Raw genomic sequence first — 14,940 nt, 5'->3', positions numbered from 1 at the left:
CTTGCACAACCTTCATCATCACTTTGTGCAGGCTATAAGATGACCTAATGAGGATTTAAATTAATAACTACACCGTCACCCTAATTAGCCAGGGAGGATCAACCTCCTGGTTGGTGATGTGGCTTGTCTTTAACCCATAGATGGGGCTCGGGAACCTGTCACGATTTCCGCACTCTGCAGGTATGGACTGGTCAAAGTTGTAAGGATGTTCATAATTTTTCAAAATTCTAAACGTAAGTTAGATGTTTAGTAAACCATCGCTATCGTAATTCTGGTCGAGTACAATGGAGCAATGATCACCACTATTAATAACTCGATCATTTCTTTCATTCGCACCGAGCAAACTGGATAGGACAATTTCCTTCACGAGATCAGTGTACAAATACCTAATAAGTCGTGAATCTGACTAGATACATGAGGCACATGCTGATTTTTCCTATGAGTCAGATTCAAGATGCACGCAGCATTACACATGGACACAGTGCATAGGCACCGATTCCTGTTTTCCAGAGAGAGAGAGAGAGAGAGAGAGAGAGAGAGAGAGAGAGAGAGAGAGAGAGAACCGTATACGGAATCCTAAGAAACATTACATGGCAGAAAGACTCATAGATTAGTAAAGAGCTATGAAAACGTTCCTCCAATATCCCAAGACTTAGAATCACAGATCACAAATATATCCACCATGTGAAACTTCCTACTGTAATGAAAAAGCTGGGAGAGGATGAAGAACCTGAAAAGAAAATAGAATGGGATAATTTATCCGTCCAGTTACTGTTAAACTGAAAAGAATATACATATAATAATAATAATTTGTAGAATGTAGATGTAGAGGAAACGTGAATATATCACATATGTGAAACAATCACAGTGTTTCATTTGTATTCCAAACAGAATATTGTGAAAGTGACAGCAATATATCAGATAAATAGGTAAATAGGACTGGTGCAAACTGGCACGAGACGAAAATTATTCTTGACATACAAGAAGAAAGATTAGAAGATCCATGCTCCATATCTTTATATCTGACGTCCTAGTAAACTACCTACATGAGTCCATTGCAGTATCTCACTGGGTGGATAAAAATACCCAGTGACTAGGAGAATTGATAATAGCTTGGCAGTTACCTATAGTGGCACATTATGAACAGATTTATTAATTTCATATATATATATATATATATATATATATATATATATATATATATATATATATATATATATATATATATATATATATATATATATATATATATATATATATAAGGCTGCTATAAGAAAAAAAAAGCACGCCCCCCAAAAAAAAAAAAAGTGGTGTCCGCTATAGAGCCCAACTCCGATGCTTTCAAGTGGACACATTACACGAATTACATAAACTATATATTATAATGCAAGGGAGGGGAAAAATCAGTATGCCCTTGTAAATTTGCCTTTTAGTCATTTCGTTGACGAAAGGCTGCTGTGGTTTCTTATGCAAGGAAAGTTACACCACGAATCTCATAGGAGACGCTTCGATATTTTCAAAATGCCTTTCTCATATTGCAATTACCCACCTCTCTGATATCAGCTAAGTTTCTAATTGAAGCTACGGGTTTGTTATGTTAGCTCCTCCTTGAGACATGAACCAGATAAAGGGGGTGCTTTTGTTCATAGATGCAGGCCTGTGTCGCGGATAGGTCCTGAAATCAGCTAACCTTATTTTAGCTACAGGTTTGTTATGTCATCTTTTCCTTGAGACATGGGTCAGATAAAGGAAGCTGTTTTTCTTACGTGGCCTCTATCTGGTGTCTTGCTTGGTTGCCTGCTTTGCCTGCTGGCCTATCTTGCCTGCTACCTTGCTGCCTGTCTGTGTCGCGGATAGACCCCCACCCACCAGCAGCGGCCGCCTCAGCTTCTCCTTTCCCCCAGGTTGTTTACATAATTTAGATTCCATTTCAAAAACTCTGTGCATCGGTTATTGACATCCTGTGACTGAACTGTTATCAGAAGAGAAAGTCTAGCTCATGGATCACTTGGAAGATGCTCATATAACATTACACTTACTTTGAAATATATTTTATAATGGAAGTGTCAGAGAGGAGTGAAATAAAAGATTATGAATTTGAGATTACATGTGAATTGTTCAGACACTGGAATGAGAAACTTAATGTATTGTGACCTAGCACAGGACAAATTTAAAGGGGGCGCGGCGGCGGCGGCACTTTCCGAGACGGGATCGATTGGCCGTCCCCGCAACACACCGGCGCCGCAGCTCAGCCTCCACCACACACACACGCACACACACACACACTGTAACACTCGGACTTGTGAGAGAGTTGTCTGCCGAGTAGTACGACCCTGGCACATTCTTGTCGGGAGTGGACGAAACCCGAACGAAAATTTTACCCTTTGCTTAACATTCCCTAAAGCTCCTTGAGGCCGACCCGAGATCTAAATGAGTATTAATTCCATCTGAACGGACACTAATGTATGAATATATACGAAACCTAAAGAAATAAATGTTGACGGGACTATATGCGTTGTTTCAGATATAGTATGGAAATGGCAGGGGTGTGTGCTGCCAGGGTCTGCGCTAGACTCTTACATCATGCCCAGACTTCTGCCATTCACAGACCCAGGTGAGAATTATCAATATACTCAGGCAGCTTAAGCAGAAGAGGCAATAAAAATGAATTAAGTAGTGAAAATTAAATTTAAAGCTACCTCTCGATCGCAATCAGCTGATCGGTCCCGTTACGAGGTCAGGAGGATTGTGTGGTTGTATGAGAGGGTGGATTTATTAGTACTTTAGGTGAAGCAGTTGTATAGAAATACCGTACCGTATACTACTACTGCTACTACAACTATTACTATTACTACGCTAAATCTTACCAAAGGCAGCTTCTGTATTCTATTACCGCCCCTCCAGGGCAAGTAAGCTTGGGAACGTGAGAGAGGCCAAGTTTGGAGTATCTCAAAAGTCTGAAGAGGAAAACGTAGCTATTGGGTAAAATTCCCCCCCAAAAAATGGTCAGCAGAAAGGGAATACCCGCCCCCATTATACCCCCACTACGCTGTCTTGACCTTTTTAAGTCACTAACCTTGCTAATTGGGGACCTGGTGAGAAAGTGAAGTTTTAAGGTGGGGAATGCCAAACTATCCCAAATTTGGCCATTCATAATATATATATATATATATATATATATATATATATATATATATATATATATATATATATATATATATATATATATATATATATATATATATATATATATAAGTATGAGACGCCATATGTTGAAAACTGGGAAACTTTCTAGCCTAACCTAACTTAACTAAATGAGTCTTTGCCCCCCCTCCCCCCTCTCTTCCTCGGGGCAGCAAACCCTCAGTATCCCACCAGATCCCTAAGTTTGTTTGTCCTGGAGAGGCGCAGCAATAGATTACATAAGGAGCAGCTGTTGGTAAGATTTACCATAGTTGTAGTATTAATTTTTTTTTCAACATCATTTCAGGGCTCCAGTTTTAAGACAAGGTTTCTTACTCACACATTCACCTGCCCCAGTTAGACAGGCAAGCTCCTCCTCAACATCACAAGTTGAAAATGGAAAAAATACAGATCCCTCTCAGGATCTTATCATCAGTTCATCATGTGTGACCAGACTGAAGGAAATAATCCAGGAAGACAACCAGTCCTTTCTGAGAGTGATTGTTGAGGGAGGTGGCTGCTCAGGATTCCAGTATAAATTTGACCTGGACACTGTAGTGCAGGATGACGATAGGTAAGATGCTCATCATGTTGTTGCCAGCTTACTGTTTATTAAAGTGCCTCAATGTGTATCTAATCAATATAAATTAAATACCTAATTGATAATTAAATAAGAAGCATGCAATAATTTCTCAAAGAACATTATTTTTTAATTATTTTTTTTATTTATTTATTTATTTTTTTACAGAATATTTGAACAAGATGGAGTGCGGGTAGTAATTGATGAAACATCACTAGACTTTGTGCGAGGGTCTACTATAGATTACCACACAGAGCTGATACGAGCAGCATTCAGGGTCACCAATAATCCTCAGGCTGAAGGAGGTTGTTCATGTGGAGCCTCCTTTGCAATAAAACTGTAGATTGTAGTTCAGATATGTATATACATTATTATATTCTATATATTTGTATTTTTATATTTAGCTTTCCAAAGTTGAAAACAATGTCAAAATTGGCTGAAAACCACAGTAAACTGATAAAATTAAGACAATCTAAGCAGGCTGATATCCCTTTTAAAGGGAGGTAGCCAAGACAAGGCCATGCCTTGAATCATTGTGATAAATATACTGGAAGAGATTCCTAGTCCTCTCACTTGGTTCATTTCCTTATTTCTTATTATGTGTGGGGAATATGGTAACTATCCTCCACTACAGGAGAACACTAAGACAAGCTTCGAAACAGATCAACACAGTTGGTTTGGGTGAAAAGATAGAGATTGTACTGTAAGTAAATATTTATTTAATGGTTTTCTTTAATATCTAAATTCAGTCTCCACAGCAAATGTATCAATAGTACAATTGTATCTTGAAATACATTACTGTATATCTTTGTAACTCATAAATTATAAGTGAATATATACATACACAGTACATATGTATTTATTTAAGTAAAAACCACCATGATATATTAGTTAAGGCTTCTTTCATGTACATTCTATGAATTAGACACTTATGTCCAAAAACTAAAAGATATATAATTATTAGTTAATGAATAAAACAAAAATATCCAAGAATTAAGTTCTGTGACCATAAATAATCTCCTCTTAAGTTGTAATCATCCTGAAGATGTGGGTAAACTGTTATAAAAAACAAAGCTTTCAAAATCCATGGTGACGGTACAGAATGAAAAAAGTATATTAATTTCCATATGTCCTGTCACCAGGATTGCCGAGAGAACTGAAACGTATTGGTGCCGGAATCTTTTAGGGCCACTACCCCTGCACCCAATAGGTAAAGATAGAGATGGGGGGCCCCTATCTCTATCTTTGGTCCTCCCAAAGACTCCATGGGCCCTGGTGCAATACACTGGCTGACACTACCCCCTCCCCACCCCCAACCTTGGAGGGCCTGTCTGTCACTGGTACTGAATCTCACATATTTGTTTCCAAATATGCATAGCAAGCAAGGAAAGCTGAATACAAGTTCTACCTGCTTTGCTATTTAGTCTTTATTTACTGTGAGTATGGAGTTCCAAATCTGCATAATATAGATACACAATGATGAGGATGATGATGATGTCAATGATAATGAATCCCACAGACTCTGAGATAACATATATCATTTCGATTATACCTGCTGAACTCAAACTTATTAAATATATATGTTCTCAAGTCTTGCATGGCAAATTACATAAACTAAAAGAGGAGACAGCAAATAAGTTTTGCAACTTAGGTAAATCACAGCATTATACATAACTTTGAGAAATGGAAAAGAAAGAATAGCATAAATCACCAACAGCAAAACTCAGGAGCAAACTTGTTAAACTGACTGTACTTAACTCTGGTCCATTATTGTGTTGGGATAAAATATAATGATTTTAATCCATGAAAAACCCTGGTGTGATGATGATAGTAGTAGTAATAATAACTGATTATAATGTCTCAAGAACAATAATAATAATAATAATAATAATAATAATAATAATAATAATAATAATAATAATAACTAATAATAATTATAATAATAACAATAGTGATATACATATTTTTAGAAGCACAGGTTAAACTGCTCATCTCACACCTGAGAATACCAGTTTTTGAATCCCAGATTGGGCAGCAACAAAATTACACTAGCTTCCATTCATATCTGGCTTATGCCTCACATTTACTTCTTATTAGGTGAAAAGAGTCTACAGTATGAAAGAAGGAAACATTTTGTCTCCTCCCAGCTAAGATCCAAACCTGGAGTCTATTGGGTGTGAGCCAAGCATGCCAGTCCCTATACCAATGGGCCACTCATGATCATAACAATAGTAATAACAATAATAATGAATTATAGATGAAATGTTACAACACTGAAAATACTTGGGAATGTAAAGAGGTGATCTACTTCAGAGGTGTGCTACTAGCTGGCTATCCTATGTGTTGACTCATGAAGAATGAAGATAATTCACTTGTGATAATACTAATGCTGCTGATGATGATGATGGTGATGGCAGTAAAAACGATATACACAAGTTCAGAGGTCAGTTCTATCTATACTAACTAATATCTTCACAAAAATAATACAATTTTTTTTACATTACCTTCATCACTTCTTGCTCTTCTTACTCTGTAAAAAAAATAATAGTCATTAAAGAAGTGCTCTCATGCTGTATATCAGTATTTTCAAAGGAAAGGATGTGAAGGATGGTGGCCTTACCTTTGCTTCAAACTTTAAATGCTCTATCAATTCTGACTGTGCAGTTAGCTTTTCATTAAGATCAGCCAGATGCTCTGACATTGTAGAAATTTGCTCCTCGTAGTTTCTGAAAAATATGGTAAGTAATAATGTGAAAGAAAAAAAAATCTTTACACATACTTGATTATTTGAAAGAAAGAACAAAATCCCATGGAGGGTTTTCCAGTTGTCTTATTTTAAAAAATAGTTAAAGAGAAATAAATGTAGGTCACACCTGGAGGTTGTTTGCAGGACTTCCTTCAGCTGATTGACTCTTTCCCTGTGCTTGTCCATCTCCTGCTCACTGGCAGTCTTGGTCTCGTCACTTACTGCTAGACGTCTCATTAAGGACTCACACTGCAATAGTCAAGAAAAAAACTTCATTTCAGTAATGAAAATGGTCTCCCTTGGGAAAAAACTGAGCTAGAAACCAACAAAGATTTTTAAAACAACATACCAGGCTGGCAATGCCACAAGGGGTGGCTCAGACAATGCACCACACACTCATACACACATCATTTACACTCTTAGCCTTGTCTGGATCTACTATAGCCAAGGAGCTTAGGTATAGCACAAACGGCAACAAATTTTGATAGCAAGGCCCAACAGCATACATTGGTATACCCCTCCCCCTTCAAAATGAGTCATGTAGAGACTAAAACTTAACATACCTCATTTTGATAAAGAGCAGCTTGACTCGTGGCTGATGTGAGCTGCATGTAAAGGTGTGAGCAGCGGTTGGTGAAGTGATTTCTGATATCTTTTTCCCTTTCATCAAGTGACCCATCACAACCTTGCACCTCTCCTATCTGGGGGAAACAAAGAAATGAAATGTTATATTCAGAAATGTATGAAATAAGAAATGAGATAGTACCTTGCATCACTACAATTTAATAGCAATTACAAGTGACAGCTTTGAATGGAGTTAAGACATAAAGTAGGAAGTAATGAAAGTGACAGACATGAACAATGCCAGATATTAGATCAAGAAACCTGGTGAAGCATATATTGCACACAGCCCGCACATATTACCTCTGTCCAAACCTATTCCTCAAACATACATGCAATAGGAGAAGCTGGCATTGTTTGGTCACTGACACAAGTATTGAAATAGGACAAGTGTTCTATACACAGTGAAAGGAATGTTCATGTGCATGTGTGTGCACATGCTGTAAGCATGATTTACCATTGATGTTGCAGAAGTGACAGAGGCAGAGTGGTCCTTGTGTACTCCATCCTCCTTTGAAGAGACCGATTCACCCCTCAGCTGGCTCTCAAGCTCTCGTACTCGCTGCATCCAAAATAAAGAACCATTCAATATTACATATTCTTATGTGACATTAATGCTATTTGCACAACTGTTTTACAGATGGAAAATAATTTTTATCATTCTAGGGTTCAAATTAACATGCAGTTATGCAATTCTCAGTATGATGATCAACAATAAAACTCAGCTTTTATTCATGACATAGAAAAAATGTCAAAATCACACAAATATTGTTACTTTTGACTTGCACCAAGCTACTGAAAATGAATTCTTCACTTATACTAGTACAATAAATATAAACAGTTTTAATACACACCTTTGCTTCTTTCTGATGCTTACATTGTAAGAGCTGATGTTCTAGCCTCCAGTGCTCCCTCTCTGCCTCTAGCTGAGTAAGTTTGGATGAAGCCAGAGCCAGCTGCTTCATCAGGGACACTTCAGTGTCTCCAAGAGTGGTGCTGTCAGATGGACTCACCAGGGTGCCATCATACAGTGCTGAAGTTCCATCATCCTGCAAAGGATTTATTTTTAGAAAAACCTGTCTCTCAGGTCAGGCTATTTGGTCAGCCAACTAGCCTGACTGGACCGCCAAGTAGCAAGACTAAAGTACAATTATGGTAGGCAATGTATTCTGTACTCCAAAAGACCTGTGATGAAGACAGGCAGGATGATGGAGGTAGTGGGCTTACCATTGTTCCCTGATGTTCTACTTACTTGCACACTACACAGGGAGGTTCCTGATTTACTGAGGGAATGAGGCATGCTTGGGTAGGGCGAGGAAGGTGTGCTTGGGGTTGAGCCACCTCTGTTCCAGGAAGACAACACCTGCTCCTTGAAGATGCTTGACATCTGGTGAAAAAGGAAAGAGGATTAAGATGGAAATAATCACATGAGTATGTATTGTCTTACTAAACAACAGACCTGTGACCACTTTGAAACAGTCTGTATACTAACCTTGCCTGTCACAGTGGTGAGAGAGGTGAGGGCATTCACCATTTCCTCATTAGCAGCTTTTGCATCACTTGATATTGAGGAAAGCTCCTTTTCACTCTCGACTTTCTTCTGGCATGCACTTGTGGCTTCTAAATTACAGAAATTCATGTGAAATTCACACAGTTTTATTTATACTTGATTCTTAAGAAATTAAAAAGCATTACATTTAGTACAGAATAACTTTGAAGAACACCATATTTAAGTCTTTTGTTCACATAAGTATTCCCAAAAAGGTGTTCCCTCAATACTAAAAGTGACAGCTCACCTTTGAGGGCAGCATGGAAGTTACTGAGACGGTCACTCAGCATGGACATGATGCGGCCTTGTGCACTTTTGGGAAGGGTGGAGTTTGGTGTGCCTGCAATATTACGAGCATAAGAAAATAAGAGAAGCTGCTAGAAGCCATCAGACCTACATGTGGCAGTCCGTGGATGATCTGAGGATGCTGGCAAAACACTTCTTGCATCATCTACACAAGTGTAATTGGACAGACATGTAGAAGACACAAGAAGTGTGTTATAAGCATTCTCAAATCAGAGCCTTGGGAGAACAGAGTTTTACTGTCCCATGGCATAACAATCCCTTACAAAGCACAACACACTCCATGCTCAGTACTCACTCTGATTGGCCAGGGTCGCTACATATGGGGTGAGGGATCCCCATGAGGATACCAGCCTGCTGAATGCCGCACTCCACGACGCACTGGTACGGTCAGCATTGGCGAGACCTTGGCTACCCTCACACACCCTAAGCAGAAGGTAGATATCACTCATTGTTAGAAGTGTACCATGATTTTTTTTATATATAATAGGGATTTTGGCCTAAGGTAATAAAAAGGCTAAAAAACAGGCTCACTGAAGGAGCCAATCCTTAAAAAATGTATTCAAAATGGTTGAGGATATGTGTTTTGAAACCTCTTTCATGAAACAGTTTGAGTCAAAGGCAAGAGGAACTACAGAAGTAGGCAGGGAGTTCAAGAGTCTACCAGTAAAGGGGATGAGATTGAGAATACTGGTTAGCTCTTGCATCAATTCCATGGTTGCTAATCTTGATTCCAAATAGATCTTTCCTTAAGACATCAAATAAAAGTGTGTTTACCAGTGAACCACAAGAGGCAGAACTTTACGCAGGCTGGCCACACAAGCATTTACTTGATGGCTCACATGGGACAGTCCTGTCAAGGTCTCCAGAGCTACAAATCCCTCCACAGAGACAGTTTCAGTCAGCTGGTGGTATGATGCTGCCAGAGAGTGCCACGGGGAGGCAGCCGACTTCAAATGTTCTATTAACTGGAAAAAAGAAAAGAAAAGTTGGGTTAACATGTCATTCTATGATAAAGATCAACTGAGTAGAATACTGTTTTTTTTTTTTTTTTAAGGACAGGAAACTTCTCATAATAAAAGTAGAAATTACAGTTCTTGTCAATGCAAAAGATATACAATCATCGTTCTGAATAACTGAGAACCTTATCAGTGTAAACCACAGAACAGCTGCAGTACCTCATTCCTCAGGTACATGTCAACAGGCTGAAGTCCACCACAGAACTGTCTTATCATCATGACTCTTCACACACACACACACACACACACCTGGGAGCAGTGAGGCAAATAGGTGAGCCTCTTAATGTGTAGCCCCTGTTCACCTAGCAGCAAGTAGGTACAAGATGTAATCTGAGGGGTTATGACCTCACTGTCCCAGTGTGTGGTGTGTAAGTGGTCTCAGTCTCACCCAAAGATCGGTCACTATGAGCTCTGAGCTCTTTCTGTAGGGTAACAGTTGGGTGGGTGACCAGCAGATGAACATAGGTGAATCACACACACACACAGTCCATTCAATTCACAGGCTGTGTCAATAAATACCTTTTGCTGAACCTCTGATTGCTGATGATGATGCTTCACTCTGGTGCTGTAAGAACACAAAAATTTGGCAAATGATTTTGACATATCCTGAATCAAACCATCATAGGTGTCCACCAGACTTCTTGCTGTATAACTGGGAGACTTCTCTCTTCCATTTTGTACTGGAATGTTAAGGCTGCTTGATCCTGGAGCTGAAATGTAGTAAAGTTGAAATCAATACCTTAAACAATTAGGTAATTCATAAATGACACTCACTTGATAGGGATAGGGTGTATCAGTAATGAGATGGGACAAGAAATAAAGAGTTCAAGCTTGATAAAGTTGGATTTAAAAAGATAGGAAGGAACTGGTTCTCAAACAGAGTGGTAGTTGAATGGACTCTGTTGTAATCAGGTTGTTATAGTGCTGAGGTATTAGGGAATTTTACAAGAAGACCAGACATATCTATGGATGAGGATCATGGGTGGAAATAGGTAAGTATCTTTCATTGAGGGACTGCCACGTGTAGGGCTGACAGCTTCTTGCAACTTCCCTTATTTTCTTATGTACTTTTAAACAGTCACAATGTGTATATTAGGTATTCATGCAATATCAAAGTTAACATTATAAGTCATTCATAAAGCATCGAAGCTAATACTGTAAGACATTCATTTAGCATCAAACCAAACATTACAATACATTCATAGATAATCATTCATAAACTATCAAAGCTAACATTACAAGACACTCCTAGAGCATCACATCTAACATTATAATCCACACTAACATTTTGCAATCCTGTGATGGACAGTATCCTGGGTGTCCCCTTGAGACTGGTGAGATGAAGCAGCAGCAGTGTTGCTGGCACCACTGCTCAGCTTATCTTGTAACTTGGTCACCTGTTCCTTCAAAGTGCGCAGCTCAGCCTCTCTCTGCTGGGCCACCACCTCCTGGCGAACCCTCTCACTCTCCAGCTGATCAACCATGTCCTGAAATTTTAGCAGATGAAATAATTTATGAGAGAGAGAGAGAGAGAGAGAGAGAGAGAGAGAGAGAGAGAGAGAGAGAGAGAGAGAGAGAGAGAGAGAGAGAGAGAGAGAGAGAATCAATGAATGCTACTAATACTTACATTAGTAGATCTTTCTCTTATCCATAACATTTCTTATCATTACTTTAATTATTTAAGTATAGAGATAATATGGATGGCAATGAGAGACAAACACCTGAAGAGTGGCTCCAAATACTTACATTAGTAGATCTTTCCCTCAGCTGTAACATTTCCTTGTACTTCTGTGATTCTCTCTTGGCTGCGTCCAGTTGTGTTTCAACCTCGAATAGACGTTTGCGATATGCTGTCTGGCTGTCTGCAAGTTCCGACTGTAACCTTGCATTTTCTTGAATCTTGGACTGCAAAGAAAAAAAGAGTGTTGCTGAATATGTAAGTTATCTCAAGAATCAGATGATAACCTGTGAATAAATAATGTGATGGGTAAGTGGTTTGTTTGAGAGAATAATGTAACTTTTCTTTACAAGCCAATATAACATACAAGTGGCTTTGTGTTGAAACATTTTAGAAATTGCCTACTGTACTCATTTCAAGCTAAGCACATACAGATAACTCTTTTAAGAACACTGGCATCTTAGGTGGGCCTTTTTTAATAGATTTTTTGTTGCTCTAGGCCAGTCCCATCTTACAAAAGTTTTCATTTATCTTAAGACATGCTTGAAGGAATTTAAAGTAAAGGAATCTTGAAGACTTTGGGAATAAACCTACAGTAACTTTTCTTTTTTCTTCTTTTGTGCAAGGTAAGTACAGATTGCATAAACATTTCTTCTGACATGAATGCATGCAGGTGTGTGCATCACAAGCAAATTATACAATAGTGGACAATTCTGCTTCATAGATTTAGTGAAAGAGACTTACATGAGAGAATGCTTGAGAAGTGTTTTGTGACTTAAATAATCATTAATACTTACATGAAGTTCCTCCGTGAATACTTCTGTGTCAGCAACTACTCCATCCACTACTGACTCAGCCTTGCCTCTCCCTCTCTTATTCTTCAGCTGCAAACAATTATATCAACTTATAATGCACACAAATGTTTTAATTCTAATTCTTAATATTAAATGATAGGTAACAGTTTTACAGGGAAAGAGGAAACAAACACACACATCAACACACAAGAAACTTAAGATTATTATAATGCCCAAATACAGAGAGAGAGAGAGAGAGAGAGAGAGAGAGAGAGAGAGAGAGAGAGAGAGAGAGAGAGAGAGAGAGAGAGAGAGAGAGAGAGAGAGAGAGAGAGAGAGAGAGTGTTTTAAACTTCAAAGACTATGAGCAATGTTAGTCCCCATCTGCACTTCAAACTGAGCACAGCTTCATCACAACTTGCCTGTATTTCATCCAGATCTTGCTGCAGAAGTGTGAGTCTCTTTGTGAGTTGCTGATTTCTGAATGAGAGCGAGTCATTTTCTTGCTCAGCTTTTCTCAGCAACTGATCTCTTGATTTCATTGAATCCTTTGGGAAGAAATGAAAAATTACTAAATGAACATTTGATGATCAGATAATGGACATTACTTTAATCATAAAACGAAGTGATGTCTGCATCAATTCTAATTTGTTATACAATAATACAAATCTACCACTACCACAAAATAACTTACTGATAACTGTGTATTTTTCTCTTGTTCCTCAACTACAGCTTTTTTAAGCACCTGGTTCTGAGCTCGCAACTGAAATAAAAAGAAAAATTTATAATTACACTGCCATGCAATCACAATAATGTAATGACTGTAACACCCTGTACGGCTCACAGGGCTTCTGACCGGCTTGAGATGCAGCCCATAAAGTAACAGTTTACCTGAACCACTGCCTGCCCACGAAATTTCCGTGGCCTTTGACAGGCAGTCCCCATCACAGACCACAAGACAGAAGTACGGCCAGAGTTCTCACACGATGGAATATCAATGTTATCTGTTTAAGACAATTTAAATCTCAGTCAGTATCTAATAATTCATGTAGCCTTTGAGAAACGATCCTTATGACACACCAAAAGACCACACAACAGAGAAGAACACGGCCCAAGAGCAATGCATGCCTGGCTTCTCTCACTAAGGAATGTTTTTATTAAGCCCATTCCAGACTCTCTAATCCTCTCTCACTACCTTAGAGTACTCAGTGGCGAGCTTCTGGTATTTTGCATGCAGATCAGGAGACTCCATGGCGAGGAAGAGGAGCAAGAAGAGGAGTAGGTGTTGCTGGTGGGCGTGCACGAGTAAGGTACTGCCTGTCACTTCCCTCTCACAACAACAACAACTCTACCTCTCTCTCTCTCTCTCTCTCTCTCTCACTAAGTTTTCTTTCACTCTATATTATTCTGTTTCTCTTATCTGAGGCATTAAAAGTGCGTGAAAAATCTGTTTATATTATTTTTACCTATTGAGGTATATGTGCTTTGAGAGAGAGAGAGAGAGAGAGAGAGAGATTATTTCAAACCTTATTCATATGAAAAAAGATAAAACAACAACAACAATAATAATAATAATAATAATAACAATAATAATAATAATAATAATAATAATGTGCGCGTGTACGTGTGTGTTTACAAAAGTCTACGCTCGTGCTGTCCCATCTCGATATTTACTATTATCCAATCTCTCTTTAAAACCATGTATTGTCCTAACATTTATTACGTCTTTTTTCAACTCATTTAAAACTCCAACAGTTCGCTGTGGAAAACTGTTTTAAACTTTTTTACATCTCTTCTGTACACTCCCTTCTTCACCTTCAAGTCGTGTCTTCTTGCAATCTCGCAATATAAGGTCCCCGCGGTCTAATTTTTGAATTCCTGACATGATCTTATACCTAGTTATCAGACTCTATCAAAAGCTTTTGATATGTCCAAGGCAACAGCAAAAGTTTCACCAAAATCTCTAAAAGAGGATGACCAAGACTCAGTAAGGAAAGCCAGTAGATCACCAGTAGAGCGGCCTTGACGGAACCCATACTGGCGATCAGATAGAAGGTTGTGAAGTGATAGATGTTTAACAATCTTCCTGTTGAGGATAGATTAAAAAAAACTTTAGATAGGCAGGAAATTAAAGCAATAGGACGGTAGTTTGAGGGATTAGAACGGTCACCCTCTTTAAGAACAGGTTGAATGTAGGCAAACTTCCAGCAAGAAGGAAAGGTAGATGTTGACAGACAGAGCTGAAAGAGTTTGACTAGGTAAAGTGCAAGCACGGAGGCACAGTTTCGGAGAACAATAGGAGGGACCCCATCAGGTCCATAAGCCTTCCGAGAGTTTAGGCCAGCGAGGGCATGGAAAACATCATTGCGAAGAATTTTAATACGTGGCATGAAGTAGTCAGAGAGTGGAGGAGAGGGAGGAACTAGCCCAGAATCGTCCAAGGTAGAGTTTTTAACAAAGGTCTGAG

General features: G+C 38.7%; 2 protein-coding genes across 3 annotated transcripts; one reads left to right on the top strand and one right to left on the bottom strand.

Moving 5' to 3' along the window:
* Positions 1-2,265: 2,265 nt before the first annotated feature.
* On the top strand, positions 2,266-4,613 carry LOC135106630 (iron-sulfur cluster assembly 2 homolog, mitochondrial-like). Of its 2 annotated transcripts, none has more exons than XM_064015927.1 (4): positions 2,266-2,434; positions 2,525-2,614; positions 3,491-3,757; positions 3,932-4,613. In XM_064015927.1, exons 2-4 carry the CDS (start codon positions 2,532-2,534, stop codon positions 4,104-4,106), a joined length of 525 nt encoding a protein of 174 aa, XP_063871997.1. In that variant the 5' UTR covers positions 2,266-2,434; positions 2,525-2,531; the 3' UTR covers positions 4,107-4,613. The 2 variants fall into 2 exon arrangements, with proteins under 2 accessions (XP_063871997.1, XP_063871998.1); XM_064015928.1 differs by having other exon boundaries at positions 2,290-2,325.
* On the bottom strand, positions 4,460-13,830 carry LOC135106629 (protein phosphatase 1 regulatory subunit 21-like). The gene is made up of 18 exons (XM_064015926.1): positions 13,669-13,830; positions 13,168-13,236; positions 12,896-13,021; positions 12,477-12,563; positions 11,748-11,906; positions 11,287-11,488; positions 10,521-10,711; positions 9,760-9,950; positions 9,281-9,408; positions 8,927-9,019; positions 8,623-8,750; positions 8,383-8,517; positions 7,985-8,179; positions 7,588-7,692; positions 7,073-7,210; positions 6,637-6,758; positions 6,384-6,489; positions 4,460-6,293 (listed from the first exon to the last, which is right to left on the bottom strand). Exons 1-18 carry the CDS (start codon positions 13,723-13,725, stop codon positions 6,273-6,275), a joined length of 2,253 nt encoding a protein of 750 aa, XP_063871996.1. The 5' UTR covers positions 13,726-13,830; the 3' UTR covers positions 4,460-6,272.
* Positions 13,831-14,940: the final 1,110 nt, after the last annotated feature.

The sequence above is a fragment of the Scylla paramamosain genome, chromosome 13 (assembly GCF_035594125.1).
Source record: "Scylla paramamosain isolate STU-SP2022 chromosome 13, ASM3559412v1, whole genome shotgun sequence".
Lineage (NCBI taxonomy): Eukaryota > Metazoa > Arthropoda > Malacostraca > Decapoda > Portunidae > Scylla > Scylla paramamosain.
This window is presented reverse-complemented; position numbering and strand designations above follow the sequence as displayed.